We start from the raw sequence: 16,178 nt of genomic DNA, 5'->3' as shown, positions 1-16,178 counted from the left end.
GCCACTTCTGCATCCTTGTTCCCTGTGTCCCTCAGTCCCCATCTAGCCAAAGGTTCTTCAGCTTGCCTCACTGTCTCCTCTGGGAAGTCCACTGGGGCGACCCCGATCCATCCCCAGAGCTGGTAGCTCCATTAGTTAGACAAATTCAGGGTCCTGCAGTCACCAACAGGGCCCTGCCCCCCTGTCCAAGTCCTCTGGGAAAAGGATATCTGCCGTCCATGTTTGTCCACTGACAGAGGCCGGCGGTGTGGGGAGCCGAGCCGGCCGCGCTCCCGGTATACTCTGTCCACCAGCCCATGGTGCCGGGTAGTCCGGCTGGTGTCCAGGCCTGAGGACTGGAAGGGTGTCTGGGGGAGGGGAGAGGGAGAGAAGGAGATGGGGGAAAAATGAGAGAAACCCAAAACGGTTATCAGCTGTGGCCTGTCCTCAGGATCTGATCTCCTGGCCTCCCACTCCTGAGACAACCTTGGCCACCATGAGGCAACCCAAACCAATTTCCTCCTTTGACCAGCTCCCGGCCTCCTAGGACTATGGGTTGGGGGCAAGTTGAGGACCCCGGGCGCCGAGGTGGCAGGCGTGCAGTGCGGCAGGCATGCACAGCCAGGCAGAATGACACAAGCTCGGGGCCTGTGCTGGCCAGGGTGCCAGGGGTGCAGATGGCCTGAGCAGTCCCCAACCCCCAACCCCCACCCTCAGCCTCACCAGGTGCAGACAGGCCTCCGCCTTCTCTCTTGGGCCTGGCTGGCCTCCTTTTCCCACCTACGTCATCCCTGGAGGGGCTGCCAAGAGACAGCCCAAGGCTCTAGCCGAGGATGTGAAGGGCCACCTGGCCAAGTGCTGGCTCCTTGGAGGCTCCTTGTTGAGCCTGGGGTCAGCCTCAACTGAGAGCAGCCCCCAGCGCTCTCCACCACATCCTGGCAACACCATTAGCCAAGTGTAGGCACTTTCTGGAGCCCTAGCCCATGGCTTGGCAGGATAGGGCTTCTTCCAGCATCTGGGGCTGGCATGAGGTCCCCGGCCAGGCCCTACTCCCTCTCCCAGCTCCATGCCCCTGGGGCCCCCAGGAGCCTGCTCTCTGCCATCCCTAGCACTGTGGGGCTTCTTGCCATCTGACTGTGGTAAGACTGGCAACTTTAGCCAGCTCTGGACATAGCCTGTCCCCCTCCCCGGCCATCTGGTCCTTGGGCCTTCCTCTCTTCTCTGGGAAGTGGGGCAAAAAGTGGCTGAAATCCTGCTCTTCCCCATGTATCTAAACACCTCACTTGGCATTCAGGGCTGACTGCTCTCCAGTGTCCAGGACCCCTCTCTCTCTGACCCAGCACAGACCTGCCAGCTTGGGAGATAGCGGGTACCCACTGTAGTACTGGCCACGACTTGGGCTCAGCTGCAGAGGGAGGGAGCCTCACCCTCCAGCAGGGACACCAGAGGGCAGAGGCCATTCATCTCCTCTCAGAGATGCCTGGGGAGCAGAGGGGAAACTGAGATGGCTGAAGCATAGCCAGAGGCAGAGAGAAGCTCGGCCCAGCCGCAGCCCAGTTCACCAGGCCGAGTCTAGAATCTGTGCACACCTGTGTGCATGTGTCATGGGAACAAACATGCAGCGTTGGTGCACATGCTTGAATTCTTGGGTGGGATCTCTCCATGTGACCACACGAATTTCCCCAGACACGGGGGTGGGGGGTGGGGGGGGTGCAGAGCAAATCAGTTTCCATTTGTCAGACAGGACACCTCCCACCAGGCCAGGAGGGCAGCCACACTGGGGACACCAATAGCCTCAGCCCAGGGGCTCATTTACCAGAAAGACAGGAGCCGCTGCCAGGGCATCCCCCAGAAATCCGCTGGGCTAGAATGCAAAGAACCAGATTCTGAGATGCTCCAGCCTCACCCTCAGCCCTAGGACCCAGTAGGCCCTGCACCCTTAGCCCTGCGGCCACGGTGATCCAGGCAGGGCCAGCTTGGGTGCCCAGAAAGATGCTCCCCTCCAGTGGAGCACATAGATATTGTGCTCCAGGAAGACAGAGGAAGGGGGAGAGCCAGGGAGGAGGAAATACCCTGACAAAGAGGTCAGGTTTTGGTCAGCTAGACAGCCCTATGCATCTGTTCTCATGAGGCTGCTCAAGGAGGCCATACCCCAGGGGCCCAGAAGTGAGCAGGGCAGACCCAGAGTCAGTCTGGGGGACCTGGCCAGTGGCCTACTGCATCCTGGCAGCATTATCATGGGAGGAGTAGGAGTTGGTGGATTACTCAGGTGGGAGCTGAGCTCCCTGAGGACCAGCCCAAGTTCCACCTGGGCGATCAGCATGTGGACAGATGTGATTGTTTCTGGGGCCCTGTCTCAGCAATGGGATGAAAGTGTGACAGTCCATGGACCTGTCCCTGCAGAGCAGACACCATGCTGGAGTGGCCTGGCTCTCAGCCCTGGCTCCCTGGCCCACCTTGCTTCCACTTCCACCTGTAGACTAGGGTCAGGCATGGCCCCAGGGAAGAGGCTGGCCCTGCGCCCAGGTGGTGAGTTTTATCTCTCGCTATTTATGATAAGGATGTGCATGGCGGCCTAGTGGCCTGCAGGAGCCATGCTGTATAGGTCTCTGCCAAGAAACATTTGTAGACAAGTGGGGTCAGGTCTCAGGGCCTCCTTCTGAGAACCTCTGGGCTTGAGGATTAGTGAGGCTGATGGAGCCAAGCCCCAGAGGCCCTAAGCGGTTCCCGCTGCTGCACAGACGGCCAACAGGTGTAGTGGCTGCCGAAACGCTCGCAGCCAGACTGAGGCCTTGCTGCAGGGTCTGCTGATGCTGACAGGGGACTGGCCAGGGGGGATCTGGGCAAGGTCTGGCCAGGCCATCCCAGGGACAGAAAAGGAGTAGGAGGGTGTGGGGTGGGAGGGCTGCAGCAATAGTTTGCTGACCCTGGCTGTCCAAAGCAGCCATCACACACAAATTTGCCCAGAGTGGATGTGCCCCAGGTGGGAGCCCAGGGCAAGCTCCCACAGGAAGGCAGTGTGGGAAGAGCGTGTGGGGGATTGCTCACCTGGAACGGTAAATCCACAGTGCCGCTCCCAATCTGGTTCACATTGGGCAGGGACCCGCCATAGTACTGGCCACGGCTTGGGCCCAGCTGCAGGTACTGGGACTTTTGGAGCTGGAGCTGTAAGAGAAACCGGCAGCTGCAGCGAGGGCTGGGGGGGCCATCCTCAGCACACCTTGCCTGGAAAGGACCCATGTGGTGGGGTCAGTAGCACCAATCACAGAGGGTGTAGGACCCCATGACTCAGATTCTCAAAGAAGCCAAGTGTCTCTCCACCCAAAAAGGCAGAATCAGAAACCCAAGGTGCCACAAGAGGTCCTCCCCAGGACTGTGTGAACCTCAGGGAGCTTTCTTTGCTGGCTGACGCAGCAGGTTTGTGAATGAGTGAGAGTATAGAGCAGGCCTGGAGCCTAGAGCCTGAGGAGGAGGCCTCTCACCCACCCGGGGGAGCCATTTCTCATCGTGGCCAGAGGCTTTGTTACTGGGCACAGGCCAGATGCTGCAAAATGATGCCTGGACAGACACAAGAGAAATCTTCTTTCCAATGGCCTGGATCAGAGGAGTCAGCTCAGAAGTGTAGCACTGACTTTCAAAGTGCAAGATGTGGCTCCTCCGGCAGCACACAAGACAAGCAGATCTGCCTGAGTTCAAGGGTCCTGCCCAAGGCCCCAGGCTCCTTCTGCCTGTCCGTCCCTCTGCCTCACCAGGACTGGGCCCAGTGGTTGGCTCTCATCTGGGCTGGCGGAATTCCTGCAGTCCTCTGCCCATCACTCAATTGGGGACTTTTCCCACTTCAGAACCAGAAGCCCGAAATTCCCTGACCAGCAATGGCTGCCTCGGACCTGGACAGGCAATCGCTTCTTCTCTCTCAAGCAGCTGAACCACTTTTTGGGAACAAGATCAGATGCCCTGGCCCAGGCAGCACCACCTATAGCCCATCACACTGCTGTGGGAGGCAGGTATCATGAACAAGAGGTGGCTGGCTGGGCATGCAGGAAGGGGTGGTGTTGCTCTCCCAGCTGGGGCGGTTGCTAGGGTCAACTCTGTGTACACAACAAGGCCACTTGTGGTCCCTCACAAATAGCTCCTAGTGGCCTCCACCAGCTGGCCGCCCACACCACCCGCTCCCCAACTAGTGCCCAGCTTCCTGTGGGGGTGGGGAGTTAGACACTGGAGGGAAAGTGAAGCCTGGAAACTGGCCACCCACTCAGCAGAGCACCTAACTCAGGTGAACAGCTGTTTCCTGCAAGCTATGTGGAACTGGGAGAGAGGCTGACCTTGCTCTATTCCTACCCAGGTGGTTTTCAAGTCTGTGGGCCCAGCCCAGGGTCTGTCTTTGACATGAATACCCCACTATGTCCCTCCCCACAGTTATGAGGAACAACACAGGCTAGGGCCCCCACTCATGCCTTGGCACAGGTAACCTCAGACCCGAGACCCACTCCATTCCCTCCTTGTGTTTGAGCCCTGCTTCCACCTCTTAAGAACCACCTCTGGGGCCACAGCCCCCTTCTGGCCCTCATTTATCCCCACCAGTTTCCTAATCTCGGCCTGGGCCCCTGTGTTCCCCTTACCCTCTCAGCACATGCAAAATGTCCTTCTCACCTGTCCCTGCCCAACACCCACTCCCCTGTGGAGAGCCCTGTGCAAATGGTGACTTCTCCAGCCTCCCTCAGTCCCACCTTGCTGAGAGGACACCTACAGGTCTGTCAGCTTCTGTCAGTGCCTACACCGTGCTGGTCACAACTCCCCCTGCACAGGCAGCAGCATCCATTGGGCTGGGTAAAGTGGAGACCACAAGGGCATGGAGACCACAAGGCCAGTGGCTCTGGGAAGATGTGGTGTGACGGATGCAGCCACTTCTTTAGGGCCCTCCCCAGGCCTCAGTACCCCCACCCCTGTGCCAACAGGCTGCAGTGAAACCCCCACCTGTCAGCCTCTCCCAGGCTTCACTCTCTAGACAAGCCAGCCTTGATCAGGCTAAATGGTGGGCCTTCTAATGAGATTAAGGGGAGTCAGTGTGCTGAAGGCTGAGCTCTGTCCTGCAAAGCCAGCGAGAAGTCGTGTGCTCTGGACAGGCCTGTTTGCCCCTCTCACCACAAAGGCTTCACAGTCTGGCCCTTTGCTTTCCCCAACCACCAGGCTCCACAACTGAGATGGCTGCTGCTGTGAGGCCTTTGCACTGGTGCTACCACCTCTATGAGGCTCTTCCCACTGGGCTAGCCCAACACTGAGCACCTCGCCCCCACAGGGTTACCTCCTCCACAAAACTACCTGACTGAGGTCTGTCTGATCCCATCAGATTGTCGGCCCCATAAGGACTCTGGCACAATGGAAGAGTCCAGCACACATGGGGAACAAGTAAAAATAAGGTGACATATGAGGACAGGAACAAGAGTTGGATACACTCAGGATCCCAGGCAGGAACCACATTTCTCCTGTGCCCACATGGGACCCTTAGCCCCAACCTCCAGGAAACTGAGGCTCAAGAAAGAAGAGATGGCTGTTCGAGTGCAAAGGCAGCATGTGCCCCAGTCTGGGGCCCAATCTGAGAACCACCCATGAGAGGGAAGCAAAGAGCACACATTGTCCCCTTGCCAGCTCAGGCACATGATGCTTCTGGGACCGAGCACTGACTGGGACCCAGGGGGATTTGCACACCCTGGCTCAAGCCACCTTTGGGAGTGTCCCTGGGAGGGAAAGACCGGAGCTTCACCAGGTTCTCCAAGTGTTCCAGCAGCCATGGGGACACATGCAGAGAGCCCCCCGGAACTCCTAATAGGATCTAATTTTGATTCTTATGGAGCCACGTGAGTGTTCTGGGGCCACCATTCTCTGACAGGTGTATTCACCCAGTTTGTCTGGCTGCATTCCTCCAGGTTCCTTCCCAGGTTCAGTTTGGGCAGCAAGTAGTGAGTTCCAGATGGTAGACAGCCCCTCCTGGGCTCTATTCCCCACACTGGGCCCTCCCCTATACTGCTCAGTTGAGGTGACATGTGCATGGCTATGAATATCTCACTGAGGCCATGGAGGACAGCACCAAACACCCTGGGCCTAGTTATTCCAGGGAGAGGAGGACTGAGGGTCACCAGCTCTGACTTGTGACTCCCCAGTCTCCATCCTGTGGCTGCAAGAGATAGCAGTGACCACTCATGCCACGTGTCCATGGGTCATGCTGTCTCTCCCCAGGTCTCCCCTTCCCCACTATGTAAAGGATTGGAAACCTGGGCTCTGAGGGAGATGGCTGTACTAGCAGGTGCCTCAAAAGGAAGGCCCAAAATAGCTTTTCTTTTTTTCACTAATCCTCATCGGAGGATATGTTTCTATTGATTTTAGAGAAAGAGAAAGGGAGAGAGAGAGAGAAACATCAATGTCAAAGAGAAGCATCGATCAGCTGCTTTCCATATGTGCCCGACCAAGGATTGAACCTGAAACCTAGGTATGTGCCCTGACTAGGGAATTGAACCCACAACCTTTTGGTGTAGGGCAGTGGTCGGCAAACTGCGGCTTGCGAGCCACATGCGGCTCTTTGACCCCTTGAGTGTGGCTCTTCCACAAAATACCGACTTCTGCGCATGGGCCACAAAGTTTCAATCGCACTGTACGTGCGTGCCCGCACGTGGTATTTTGTGGAAGAGTCACACTCAAGGGGCCAAAGAGCCGCATGTGGCTCGTAAGCCGGTTTGCCAACCACTGGTGTAGGGGATGACGCTCCAACCAACTGAGCAACCTGGCCAGGGCTTTTCGCTCTTTTTTAAACTTCTTTTTTTTCTCTATCAAAACAAAGTTCCCATAACATATAACAAACCATTTTAACATATACAATTCAATGACATCTAGTACATTCACAATGTTATGCAACCATCACCTCTTTCTAGTTCCAGAACATTTCTGTCAACCCAAAGGGAAACTGCATCCCCATTAGCAGTCACTCCCCATCTTCCTCCCTCAACAACCACTAAGCCACTTTCTGTCTCTATGGATTTTCCTGTTCTGCACCTTTCATACAGATGGAATCACACATTACGTGGCCTTTTGTGTCTGACTTCCTTCGCTCAACACAATATTTTCTAGGTTTATCTCCATGTTGTAGCATGTGTCAGTGCTTCACTCCTTTTCATGGCTAAATAAAGTTCCACTGTGTGGATGAACCACACTGTGTTTATCCTACATCTACTGAGGGACTCTTGAGCTGTTTCTACCTTTTGCAACTGTGAATATGGTGCTCCTGTGGACATAGGTATACAAGTATCTGTTTGGGTCCCTGTTCAAATCTCTAGGTATATATCCCTAGGAGTGGAATGGCTAGGTCATATGGTAACTCTGTAATTTATTTTTTGAGGAATAGCCATTCTGTTTTCCATAGTGGCTGTACCATTTTACATTCCCACCAATACTACACAAGGGTTCCAATTTCTCCACACCCTTGCCTATGCTTGTCCGTTTCTGTTGTTTTAACAGTAGTCATCCTAATGGGTATGACATATCTCATTGTGGGTTTGGTTTGCATTTCCCTGGTGACTAGTAATGTTGAGCACCTTTTCATGGCTTGTTGGTCATTTGTCTAACATCTTTGGAGAAATGTGTCAAGTCCTTTGCCCATTTTAAAATTGGGTTTCTCTTTTTTCGTGTTGAGTCATAAGAGTTCTTTATATTTCTGAATATTAATCCCTTATCAGCTATATAGTTTGTAAATATTTTCTCCCATTCTGTGAGTTCTTTTTACTTTCTTAATAGTCTCTGGATGCACAAAAGTTTTAAATGTTGATAGCGTCCAATTAACCTATTTTTCTTTTGTTGCTAGTGCTTTAGTGTCATATCCAAAAAGCTATCGCCAAATCCAAGGCCAGGAAGTTACACCTATGCTTCCTTCTATATTTGCTCCACTTCGAGACTTTGTGTTAATTCTTATTAATGTTGTTGCTGCCCTGGTCCTACATCACAGCCTACCCTCATGCCAACCAAGGGCTCCATGGTGAGGAGCCCAGCCAACCCCCAGAAGCATGCCAGGGACACTGGAGTTTTGAATCACACATCTGCTTAGTGAGGGAGGGAATAATGAATGAATGAGGGAATGAATGAAAGCATCACAGGCTTGTGGCCCAGCAAGGATTCCAGGCTGAGTCACCGCCCCCCCGCTTCACCCCCCAAGCTGAGTGAGATACTCCCCAGCTGCCTCCTTATTCGTTCCCAAAGTGTAAATACAGAACCAGATACACAAACACCGAGTGAGTCTCGGAATGCCTTTAATCAGGCTCTGTGGTTGCTGCCAAGTTCCTGGCCCCGGCTGAATCAGAGGGTCCACTGGGAGCACGTTTGTTTCCCTGTTGGTGCAGTTGTTGAGCACAGACCTTCCGGCTGGGATGTGTGAAGGGTCCCTCGGGGTCTGAGCTCAGCACAGCTGGATCATGTGGGCCTCTCTCCCAGAGAATGAGACCCCAGACCTGCCAGCCAGCTGGGAGCCCACCCTGAATGAGGCCTTGCTGCAGCCCTCAGCAGGGGAGACAGGACTTAACTTCCATTTTATAAGCAAGGAAACTGAGATACTGAGGGACAATAGGCCCTGAGGTTGCCCAGTGACAGGAGGGGTCTCAGTCAAAATCCAGGCTCTTTTCCTAACAAACCCAACTTTCCACAAGGCCCTTCCTTCTATCTCTAGGTCCTTGAACCCACTCCACTCTTTTCTAGAACTTTCCATGGAGCTCCTTCTCATCACCTGGATTTCAGCTCATACACCTCCTCAGGGAGTCTTACCTGACCCCTACTTCCAAAACAACCCTCTATCTTAGTCCAGACTGCTATAATAAAGTACCACAGACGAGGCAGCATAAACAACAGAAACTTATTTTTCATGGTTCTAGAGGTTTGGGAGCCCAAGACCAATATGCCGGCAGAGTGGGGTTCTGGTGAGGGTCCTCTTACTGGGTTGCAGATGGCCACCTTCTCGCCATGTCCTCACATGGTCTTTCCTTGGGTGTGTGTGAAAAAGACTCTCTCCTCTTCCTTTTCTCACTAGGGCACCAGTCATACTGGATCAGAACCCCACCCTTATGACCTCATTTCACCTTAATCACTTCCTCAAAGGCCCCATCTCTACATATACTCATACTGGGGATTAGGGCTTCCACATGTGAATTCAGTCCACGACACCTGCTCTGGGATATGTTGCCTGCCTGTGTCTGCCAGTGGGCCAGTGGACCCTGATGGCTGGAGTCCTGCTTGCCGGCCCTCCCTGGGTACCCTCTAGGACCAGTGCCCACCCCAGGAAGTGACTATGCACAGCTGAGAATCTCAGAGTCACCCCACAGCCAGCCAGGACCAGGGACCCCTGGACTCTCCTAGCAGAAGCCTCCAGGTTGCAGAGTGGCCTGTGGGGAGGGGCCTTCTTGTGCCTGGCCCTAGATGCAAGAGTCAGTGAGGTAAGGGGGTGTGCTCCTCAGGTGCTGCTGAACAGCAGAGGGGAGGAAAATTTCCAGAATCAGTTCCCCAAACATAAAGTGACACACCTGCTCAATGGGGTCATGGGCTGGGAAATGGATGGGAGCACCTGAAGAGCATCACATGTGGCTGCAAGGCTGTGAGATGGACCTGGAACAGAGGGTGAAGCAGCTCAGCCCCTGTGCTGGGCTGACTTGGAATCTCAGAATGTGACCTTGTTTGAAAATGGAGTTTTTGCAGATATAATTAGTTAAGACTCTTGAGACAAGATCATCTTGAATTTAGGGAAATCCCTAAATCCAACTACTAGTGTCCTTATAAGAAGAGAATAGAGACAGATACGGATGGAAGCAGAAATCGAGGTGATATAACCACAAGCCAAGGAACCCCAAGGGTTCGTGGCAGCCCCTAGAAACCAGGAGCAAGGCTTGGGACAGACTCTACTTCAGGGCCCTCAGAGGGATCCAACCCTGCCCATACCCTGATCTCAGACTTCTAGACCCTAGAATTATAGAGAATAAATTTGTTATTTTAAGCCCCTGAGACTGGACAGTTGAGGAGAGCTGACAACAGGAACCTCAAGCTGACACTCCAGGATAAAGATTGAGCTAGTAAGCCCTGGCTGGTGTGACTCAGTTGGTTGGCGCATCATCCCATACACCAAAAAGTGGCAGGTTCAATTTCCAGTGAGGGCACATACCCAGGTTGTGGGTTCGATCCCTGGACAGGGTGTGTGCGGGATGCAACCAATTGATGTTTCTTACATCAATGTTTCTCTCTCTCCCCGCTTCCTCTCTCTAAAAATCAGTAAAAAATATGCCCAACCAGTGTGGCTCAGTGGTGGAGCATCGACCCATGAGCCAGGAGGTCATAGTTTGATTCTGTCAAGGCACATGCCCAGTTGTGGACTCAATCCTCTGTAGAGGGTGTGCAGGAGACAGCCAATGGATAATTCTCTCAGTCATTGATGTTTCTCTCCCTCTCTCCCTTCCTCACTCTATCCTGGGTGCACTGGGCAGAACAACAGAAATATGGGGCCTTGCTGGGTATGTAGCTCAGCCTGGCTGCACACCTCCCTTTGGCTTGCATCTGGACACCATGCCACAGGGCTGGAGCATGATGCTGTGAGCAATGCAACTTGCCCCCACCTCCTCATCTCTGCCTTGTATAAGCCCTGGCTGATCTGGGACAGGTATGAGGGCCCTGAGTGGGAAGTGGGGGGCTGAGCTTTGCAGGGTCCACACACAGCTTGAAAGAAAAGCCCAGAGACACCAGCAGGGCCAACTGGAAGACCAAGCTACCTTCTGCCATCATCTGGTAGAAGCTATGCTAGATGACTTTTTACATTTCAGTTATCTGCTACCCCTGGTTCCATGTCATTGTATCCTTAGGAGAGAAGGCTAACTGCGTGAATGGCACAAGATGACCAGCACGTGCGCGCCAACCGCACCCCATCTGTCTGAGCACCTGGTTCCCACAGCACGGTTGAGTATGCTCACTGCTGGACAGTATCCCCTGAAGCAGGTGGCCAACCCCAGCACACAGTGCAACCCCATCTAAATAGCCAAAGGCACCTTGTTTCCTTGTGATCTCCAGAAGCTCTCCAGGCCTCCTCAGGGGCTATTGGCCCTGCACAGCAGGAGGCTCTGGGGAATCCACATGGCTGGATGCTTTCAGCCAGAGGAGCTTCCAAGAATGAGGCAAACAGAACTGAGTTAACTTCTAAAGACATCAGGCTTGAAAAGGGAACTTCGAGCTGCTCATTTATATTATGACTGCATTATCATGTATGTCACTTGGCTCCTGGAGCTCATAAGACCAGATCTCTGATATATACATGTATAAATTTTTTAAATGCTTTTATTGATTTCAGAGAGAGGAAGGGAGGGAGAGGGAGAGAGAGAAACATCGAGCAGCTGCCTCCTGCACATCCCCTACTAGAGGCTGAGCCCACAACCCAGGCATGTGCCTTGACCAGGAATCCAACTGGTGACCTTCCGGTGCATGGGAAGACGATCAACCAACTGAGCCACACCAGCCGGGCAGATCTCTGATATTTTGTTTGTGTGTTCTTTTAAATATGATTTTAATGATTTCAGAGAGGAAGCGAGAGGGAGAGAGAGATAGAAACATCAACAATGAGAGAGAATAACTGATTGGCTGACTCCTACACACCCCCACTGGGGATCAAGCCCCCAACCTGGGCATGTGCCCTCACCAGGAATCAAACCTTGACCTCCTGTTTCATAGGTCAACGCTCAACCACTGAGCCACGCTGGCCAGGCTGTGTATGGTTTTTTGTTGTTATTCCTCACCTGAGGATATTTTTTCCATTGATTTTTAGAGAGTGGAAGGGATGGGGGGAGAGGGAGAAAGAAACATCCATGTGAGAGAGACACATTTATTGGTTGCCTCCTGCACATGCCCCGACTGACCAAGGCCAGAGATCAAATCTGCAATCCAGGTACATGCCCTTGACCAGGAATCGAACCTGTGATCCTTCATTGAGAGGACTGATGCTCTAACCATTGACCAACACTGGCAAGGGAAGATCTCTGATATTTTTAAGACCAAATACTTTGGATGCTGTAGCTCACAATTTATTCTTTGCAGCTAATTAAGCCGAGGAAGTCTGGGAATAGAGTTTGGAATAAGGTTAATAAAGTCCCTTGCCTAGCTAAAAAAAAGAGAGAGAGAGACAGACAGACAGACAGATAGACAGGGGTCAGGGCAGTGTACACTTCCAACCCCTGGGCAGCCTCTCAGGTGGCAGGGCACTGGTGAGAGACACTTCTCCAGGAGCTGGGGGGAACCTGACCCTGGAGCCCCTCTCTGTCCATTTGTCACTTTTTAGCACTCTGTGTCCTGGGACTGCCAGAACAAATGACCACAAAGCATTTTGTTGTTTTAAGGGGACTTAAAACAACAAAATTTATTCTGTCACAGATCTGGAGGGTGTGGGCAGGGATGGCTCCTTCTGGAGGCTCTGACAGAGAGTCTGTTCCAGGCCTCTCTCCTGGCTTCTGGTAACTGCAGGCAGTCCATGGCATTCCTAGGCTTATAGTCACACTAGTGGCCCGGTGCACAAATTCGTGCACATTGAAAGAAAATTAACTAGAAGAAATGTTTTAATATCACTATTCGCTCTTTCTCTATAATAGAATTGTCAGCCAAATTCACAATCAACAAGGATACGATCACTGGGTTTAGGGCCCAACCTCCTGCAAGATGACCTCATGTTGACTTTATGACATAAATTTGGGGGAGGGGCACTCTTCAACCCATCACAGTCACCCAATCCTATGTCACCTCAAATCCCACACCAAGAACCATCATGGTGGCAACACCCCAGACTTCTCCTGCAGCCCTTAATGCTCCTAAGCCATGCTCTCCTCTCCCAAGCCTGTTTCCTCCACTGTCACTGGGGGCTGAGGGGTAAAGCCCAACTAGCACATGGACCTGCCCTGCACACGTCAACCTCAGCAAAAATGACTAGCACCCTAAGAGGCAGGTGGCCTGAAGTGTCCTCAGAACCATTTGGTAGTGTTCATTGGGAACGTGAACGTGTTCCTGCCCTCTAGCCCAGTAATCCCATGTCTGGGAAGCTCTCCTGAGGGAGATGTCCAAAACGCAGATTTATGCGAAAAGATGTTCCTTTATCATGGTCAGAACAAGAAGCTGGAACCACTGCAGGGTCAGCCCAGGGCAGGGCCTCAATTCCAGTAAGAATGAGAACATTGCCCGAGGAGTGGGAGGTGGATGGAGGGAAGTCGTCCCTGTTGCATTTTCTGAACCATCTCTAAAAAAGGTGGACCCAGGATAAGGCCAGCCTTCCCCCTTTCTAGAGATGTCCCCATGTTGGGGCTGGGGACTGGAATGTGCAGGGGACAGGGTGGCTAGCAGAAGAACTCTTTGGAACACAGAAAAGACCTTGGTGAACCACATTACTGGGGTGAGCAAGCCTGCTGAGATCAGGGCTGGGACCGGACACCCTGGTTTGTCCTCTCCCGAACAGAGACCGATATGAACCTGAAAATGGGCCAATGGGATGATCTGGACAGCAAGAGGTTCTATGAGGATGGGGATTTCCCTGGAGGCCATGAAGAGGGACCCCCAAGCTGGACAGAGCTGAGGAAGGAGAGGGAGGGCTTAAAGTGCATAGGCCCCTCAGAGGTCAGAGGTCCAAGAGGAGGGGCCGGGGAGTGGAATCTCACATAGGGACAGTGGGTCACAGATATTTGCCTAGCATGCTCAGGGGTCTGGAGGGGCACCCCCAGCTCTAGGTAGGCCTGGGGAAAGGGAACAAGAGGGAAAGGACGGGTGTATCCATGTGTGTTGTGCATGGGGAGAGAAAATTCCAAAACTTGTCATTTCTCTGCCTTGACTGAACACACCCTTTCAGGTTACACACAGCTTTAGGGGCATGCAAGCACACATCTCTACTTGTGTCCAAGGGAAAGGACCCTTGGCAGTTTAATTTTATAGCTCATCACAAATGGGTAAGAAACCACCAGCTAGGGTGCCATTCATGGGAAATAGAGAGACTGCCTCCAGCAAGGGGCCCCTCGGCCTAGACAGGGAGCCATATGCAGAACGCTGCTGCAGTGATGTGTCCTGGCCTCCCTCAGCCTGGCACCTTGAAAATGGCAGGCCAAATTTCTGACCAGGGCCTGACCCACCTGGGGACATGGGGTCCAGATGTGGCAAGGAGGCTGACCTTTCTCATACCAGGGTGTCAGTATTCACCAGCCTCCAGAACCCTGGGCGCCACAAGGTGATCTGCCAGCAACTGCCTCAGGCCAATGCCAAACAAATGGTTTTGACCAGAACATCCACAAGCTGACACCAGGCTTTGCTCAGGTTCTGTGTTGAAGCCATCTCCCACCAGTAGCTCCTTTAATGCTGCCCCCACCCCAGAATGGCAGGGGCCCTGGAAAGATAAAAGTGAGATGCCCTCATTACCATGGGCCCAAAATAGCTTTTATGCTCCATTTTTTAGACATAGTTACATAACCTTGAAAGCCATTTCATGGTTGAGGAAGAAGGTTCCTGGGCCTGCCCTGGCCCACCCTGTGACCCCCAGGGACCTGAGCCCCCGAGACCCCACTAGGGCCCTGGGTGGCACCTGCTACAGGCCTGGGGATGAGGAAGGTGGGCCCTCAGGCTGTCTCGCTGCCCTCAGACCATATTCTCAGCCCAGTGAGATGGGCCCCACATAAACTGTTTGTGGTCCAGTGGACACTTCCCTGGACAGGCCTCGCTGTGGAGGAATTTTCCCAGCCCGGGGAAGAGAAAGCAAAAACAAGGGCCCAGAAGGTGAATAATACGGGCTTGGAGAGACAAGACCAATGATGGCATGGGTGGCTGGGCAGGTAGACAATGAGGGGAGAGAGACCACAAGGAGGTCAGGTTAGAGAGCTGGCTGGGATGGGCTGGAGGAGGGCCTGAGTGCAGCATTGAAGAGCTGAAGGGCAGGCGAGGGGAGCATCACAGACTCTCTGCAGGCCCCCCTCCCCCGCCTTTTCCTTCAATCCCTTGTCGCTTTCCTGAGCAAGTCTCAGCAGCTTGACCTCTAGGACACTGGTCCCAGCCTGTGACCTCCTCTCCAACCTCCTCCCCAACCCCCTGCCAGAAGCCCTCTCTGCATGCTGCCAGAAGCTCCTTACTCTCCTTTTATTAAGTTCAACTCATGTCATGCTCCTGTTTCAAACAGGACTGGGTGGGGGTATAGTGTAGGCTGCTCCCCAGGAGCCTCCAGCTCTTGAACAATCCTGTGCTCTCCAGGCCTGGTTGCTGGCCCCTCTGATTTTGCCACTGTTCCCTCCCCAGGACTTTACAGGCCTCATGGCATTGGAGCATCTACTGTAGCTGGGGCCTCTAATGGTTAAACACCGGACAGGCAGCAGTGGATTTCTTCAGGGTTTTGGCTCAGGGAGAGACCTGCATTCTGGGCCTCTCCCTAAAAAATCTAAAATAGATTTTTTAGATTAACTTAAATATCAGAATTGCTGGATTCTCCTGAAACACTATAAGTGCCAAAAACTTGGGGCCTGAATTCCTGGCTGGTGATATTTTATCAGCCAGCGTAGGACCACAGCTCCCCTGCCTCCCAGGCATGGGCATTGCATAAATCCCCTCACACCCCAAGCCTGTTGGCAGTTCCTGAACAAGTTAAACAGAGTTACCACAGACTGCAGTAAGTCCACTCTTCAGTACAAACCCTACGAATCGAAGACCTCAGTTTACACCAACACTTGCAAACCATGTTCACAGCAGCCAAAAAGGTGGAAATAATTCAAATGTCCATCGATGGATGAAGGATAAACAATGTGGTCCATCTACACAATGGAATATTACTCAGCCATGAAAAGGAACAAAGCTTTGACACACACTACAGCATGATACTCAAGAAGCCAAAAAACAAAAGCCCACATGTTGTATGATTCCACTGATATGAAATGCCCAGAATAGGCAAATCCATAGAGACAGGAAGCAAAATAATGGCTGCTAGGGGCTAGGGGAGGGAAGATAGGGAGTGATTGATCATGGTGACAGGGCCTCCTTTGGGATTGAAGGGAATGTTCTGGAACTAGATAGAGGTGATGGTTCACAGCATTGCCTATGTACAAAATGCCACTGAAAGGTGTATTTTAAAATGATAAATTTATGTTTTGTGAATTTCATCAAATGAAAAAATGAAAAGCATCCCCAAGTTG

The 16,178-nt window shown here is 52.8% G+C and overlaps 1 protein-coding gene across 8 annotated transcripts in view; it reads right to left on the bottom strand.

Moving 5' to 3' along the window:
- CRTC1 (CREB regulated transcription coactivator 1) overlaps window positions 1–16,178 on the bottom strand; it is a 65,979-nt gene that overhangs the window by 31,019 nt on the left and 18,782 nt on the right. For 5 of the 8 annotated variants that reach the window (XM_070416471.1, XM_070416474.1, XM_070416475.1 and 2 more), the window contains exons 2-4: window positions 3,028–3,144; window positions 1,796–1,843; window positions 210–347 (exon numbers count right to left, since the gene is read on the bottom strand). In XM_070416471.1, coding sequence (XP_070272572.1) covers window positions 210–347; window positions 1,796–1,843; window positions 3,028–3,144 — 303 coding nt within the window. The remainder of the gene's footprint in view (window positions 1–209; window positions 348–1,795; window positions 1,844–3,027; window positions 3,145–16,178) is intronic. The other 3 variants (XM_070416473.1, XM_070416479.1, XM_070416477.1) reach the window with 2 other exon arrangements.

The sequence above is a fragment of the Myotis yumanensis genome, unplaced genomic scaffold (assembly GCF_028538775.1).
Source record: "Myotis yumanensis isolate MYYU_CA2020_CCGP unplaced genomic scaffold, mMyoYum1.0.hap1 SCAF_5, whole genome shotgun sequence".
In the NCBI taxonomy this organism is placed as follows: domain Eukaryota; kingdom Metazoa; phylum Chordata; class Mammalia; order Chiroptera; family Vespertilionidae; genus Myotis; species Myotis yumanensis.
Note: the sequence above shows the minus strand (reverse complement) of the source record. Positions and strands in the feature narration are given on the sequence as shown.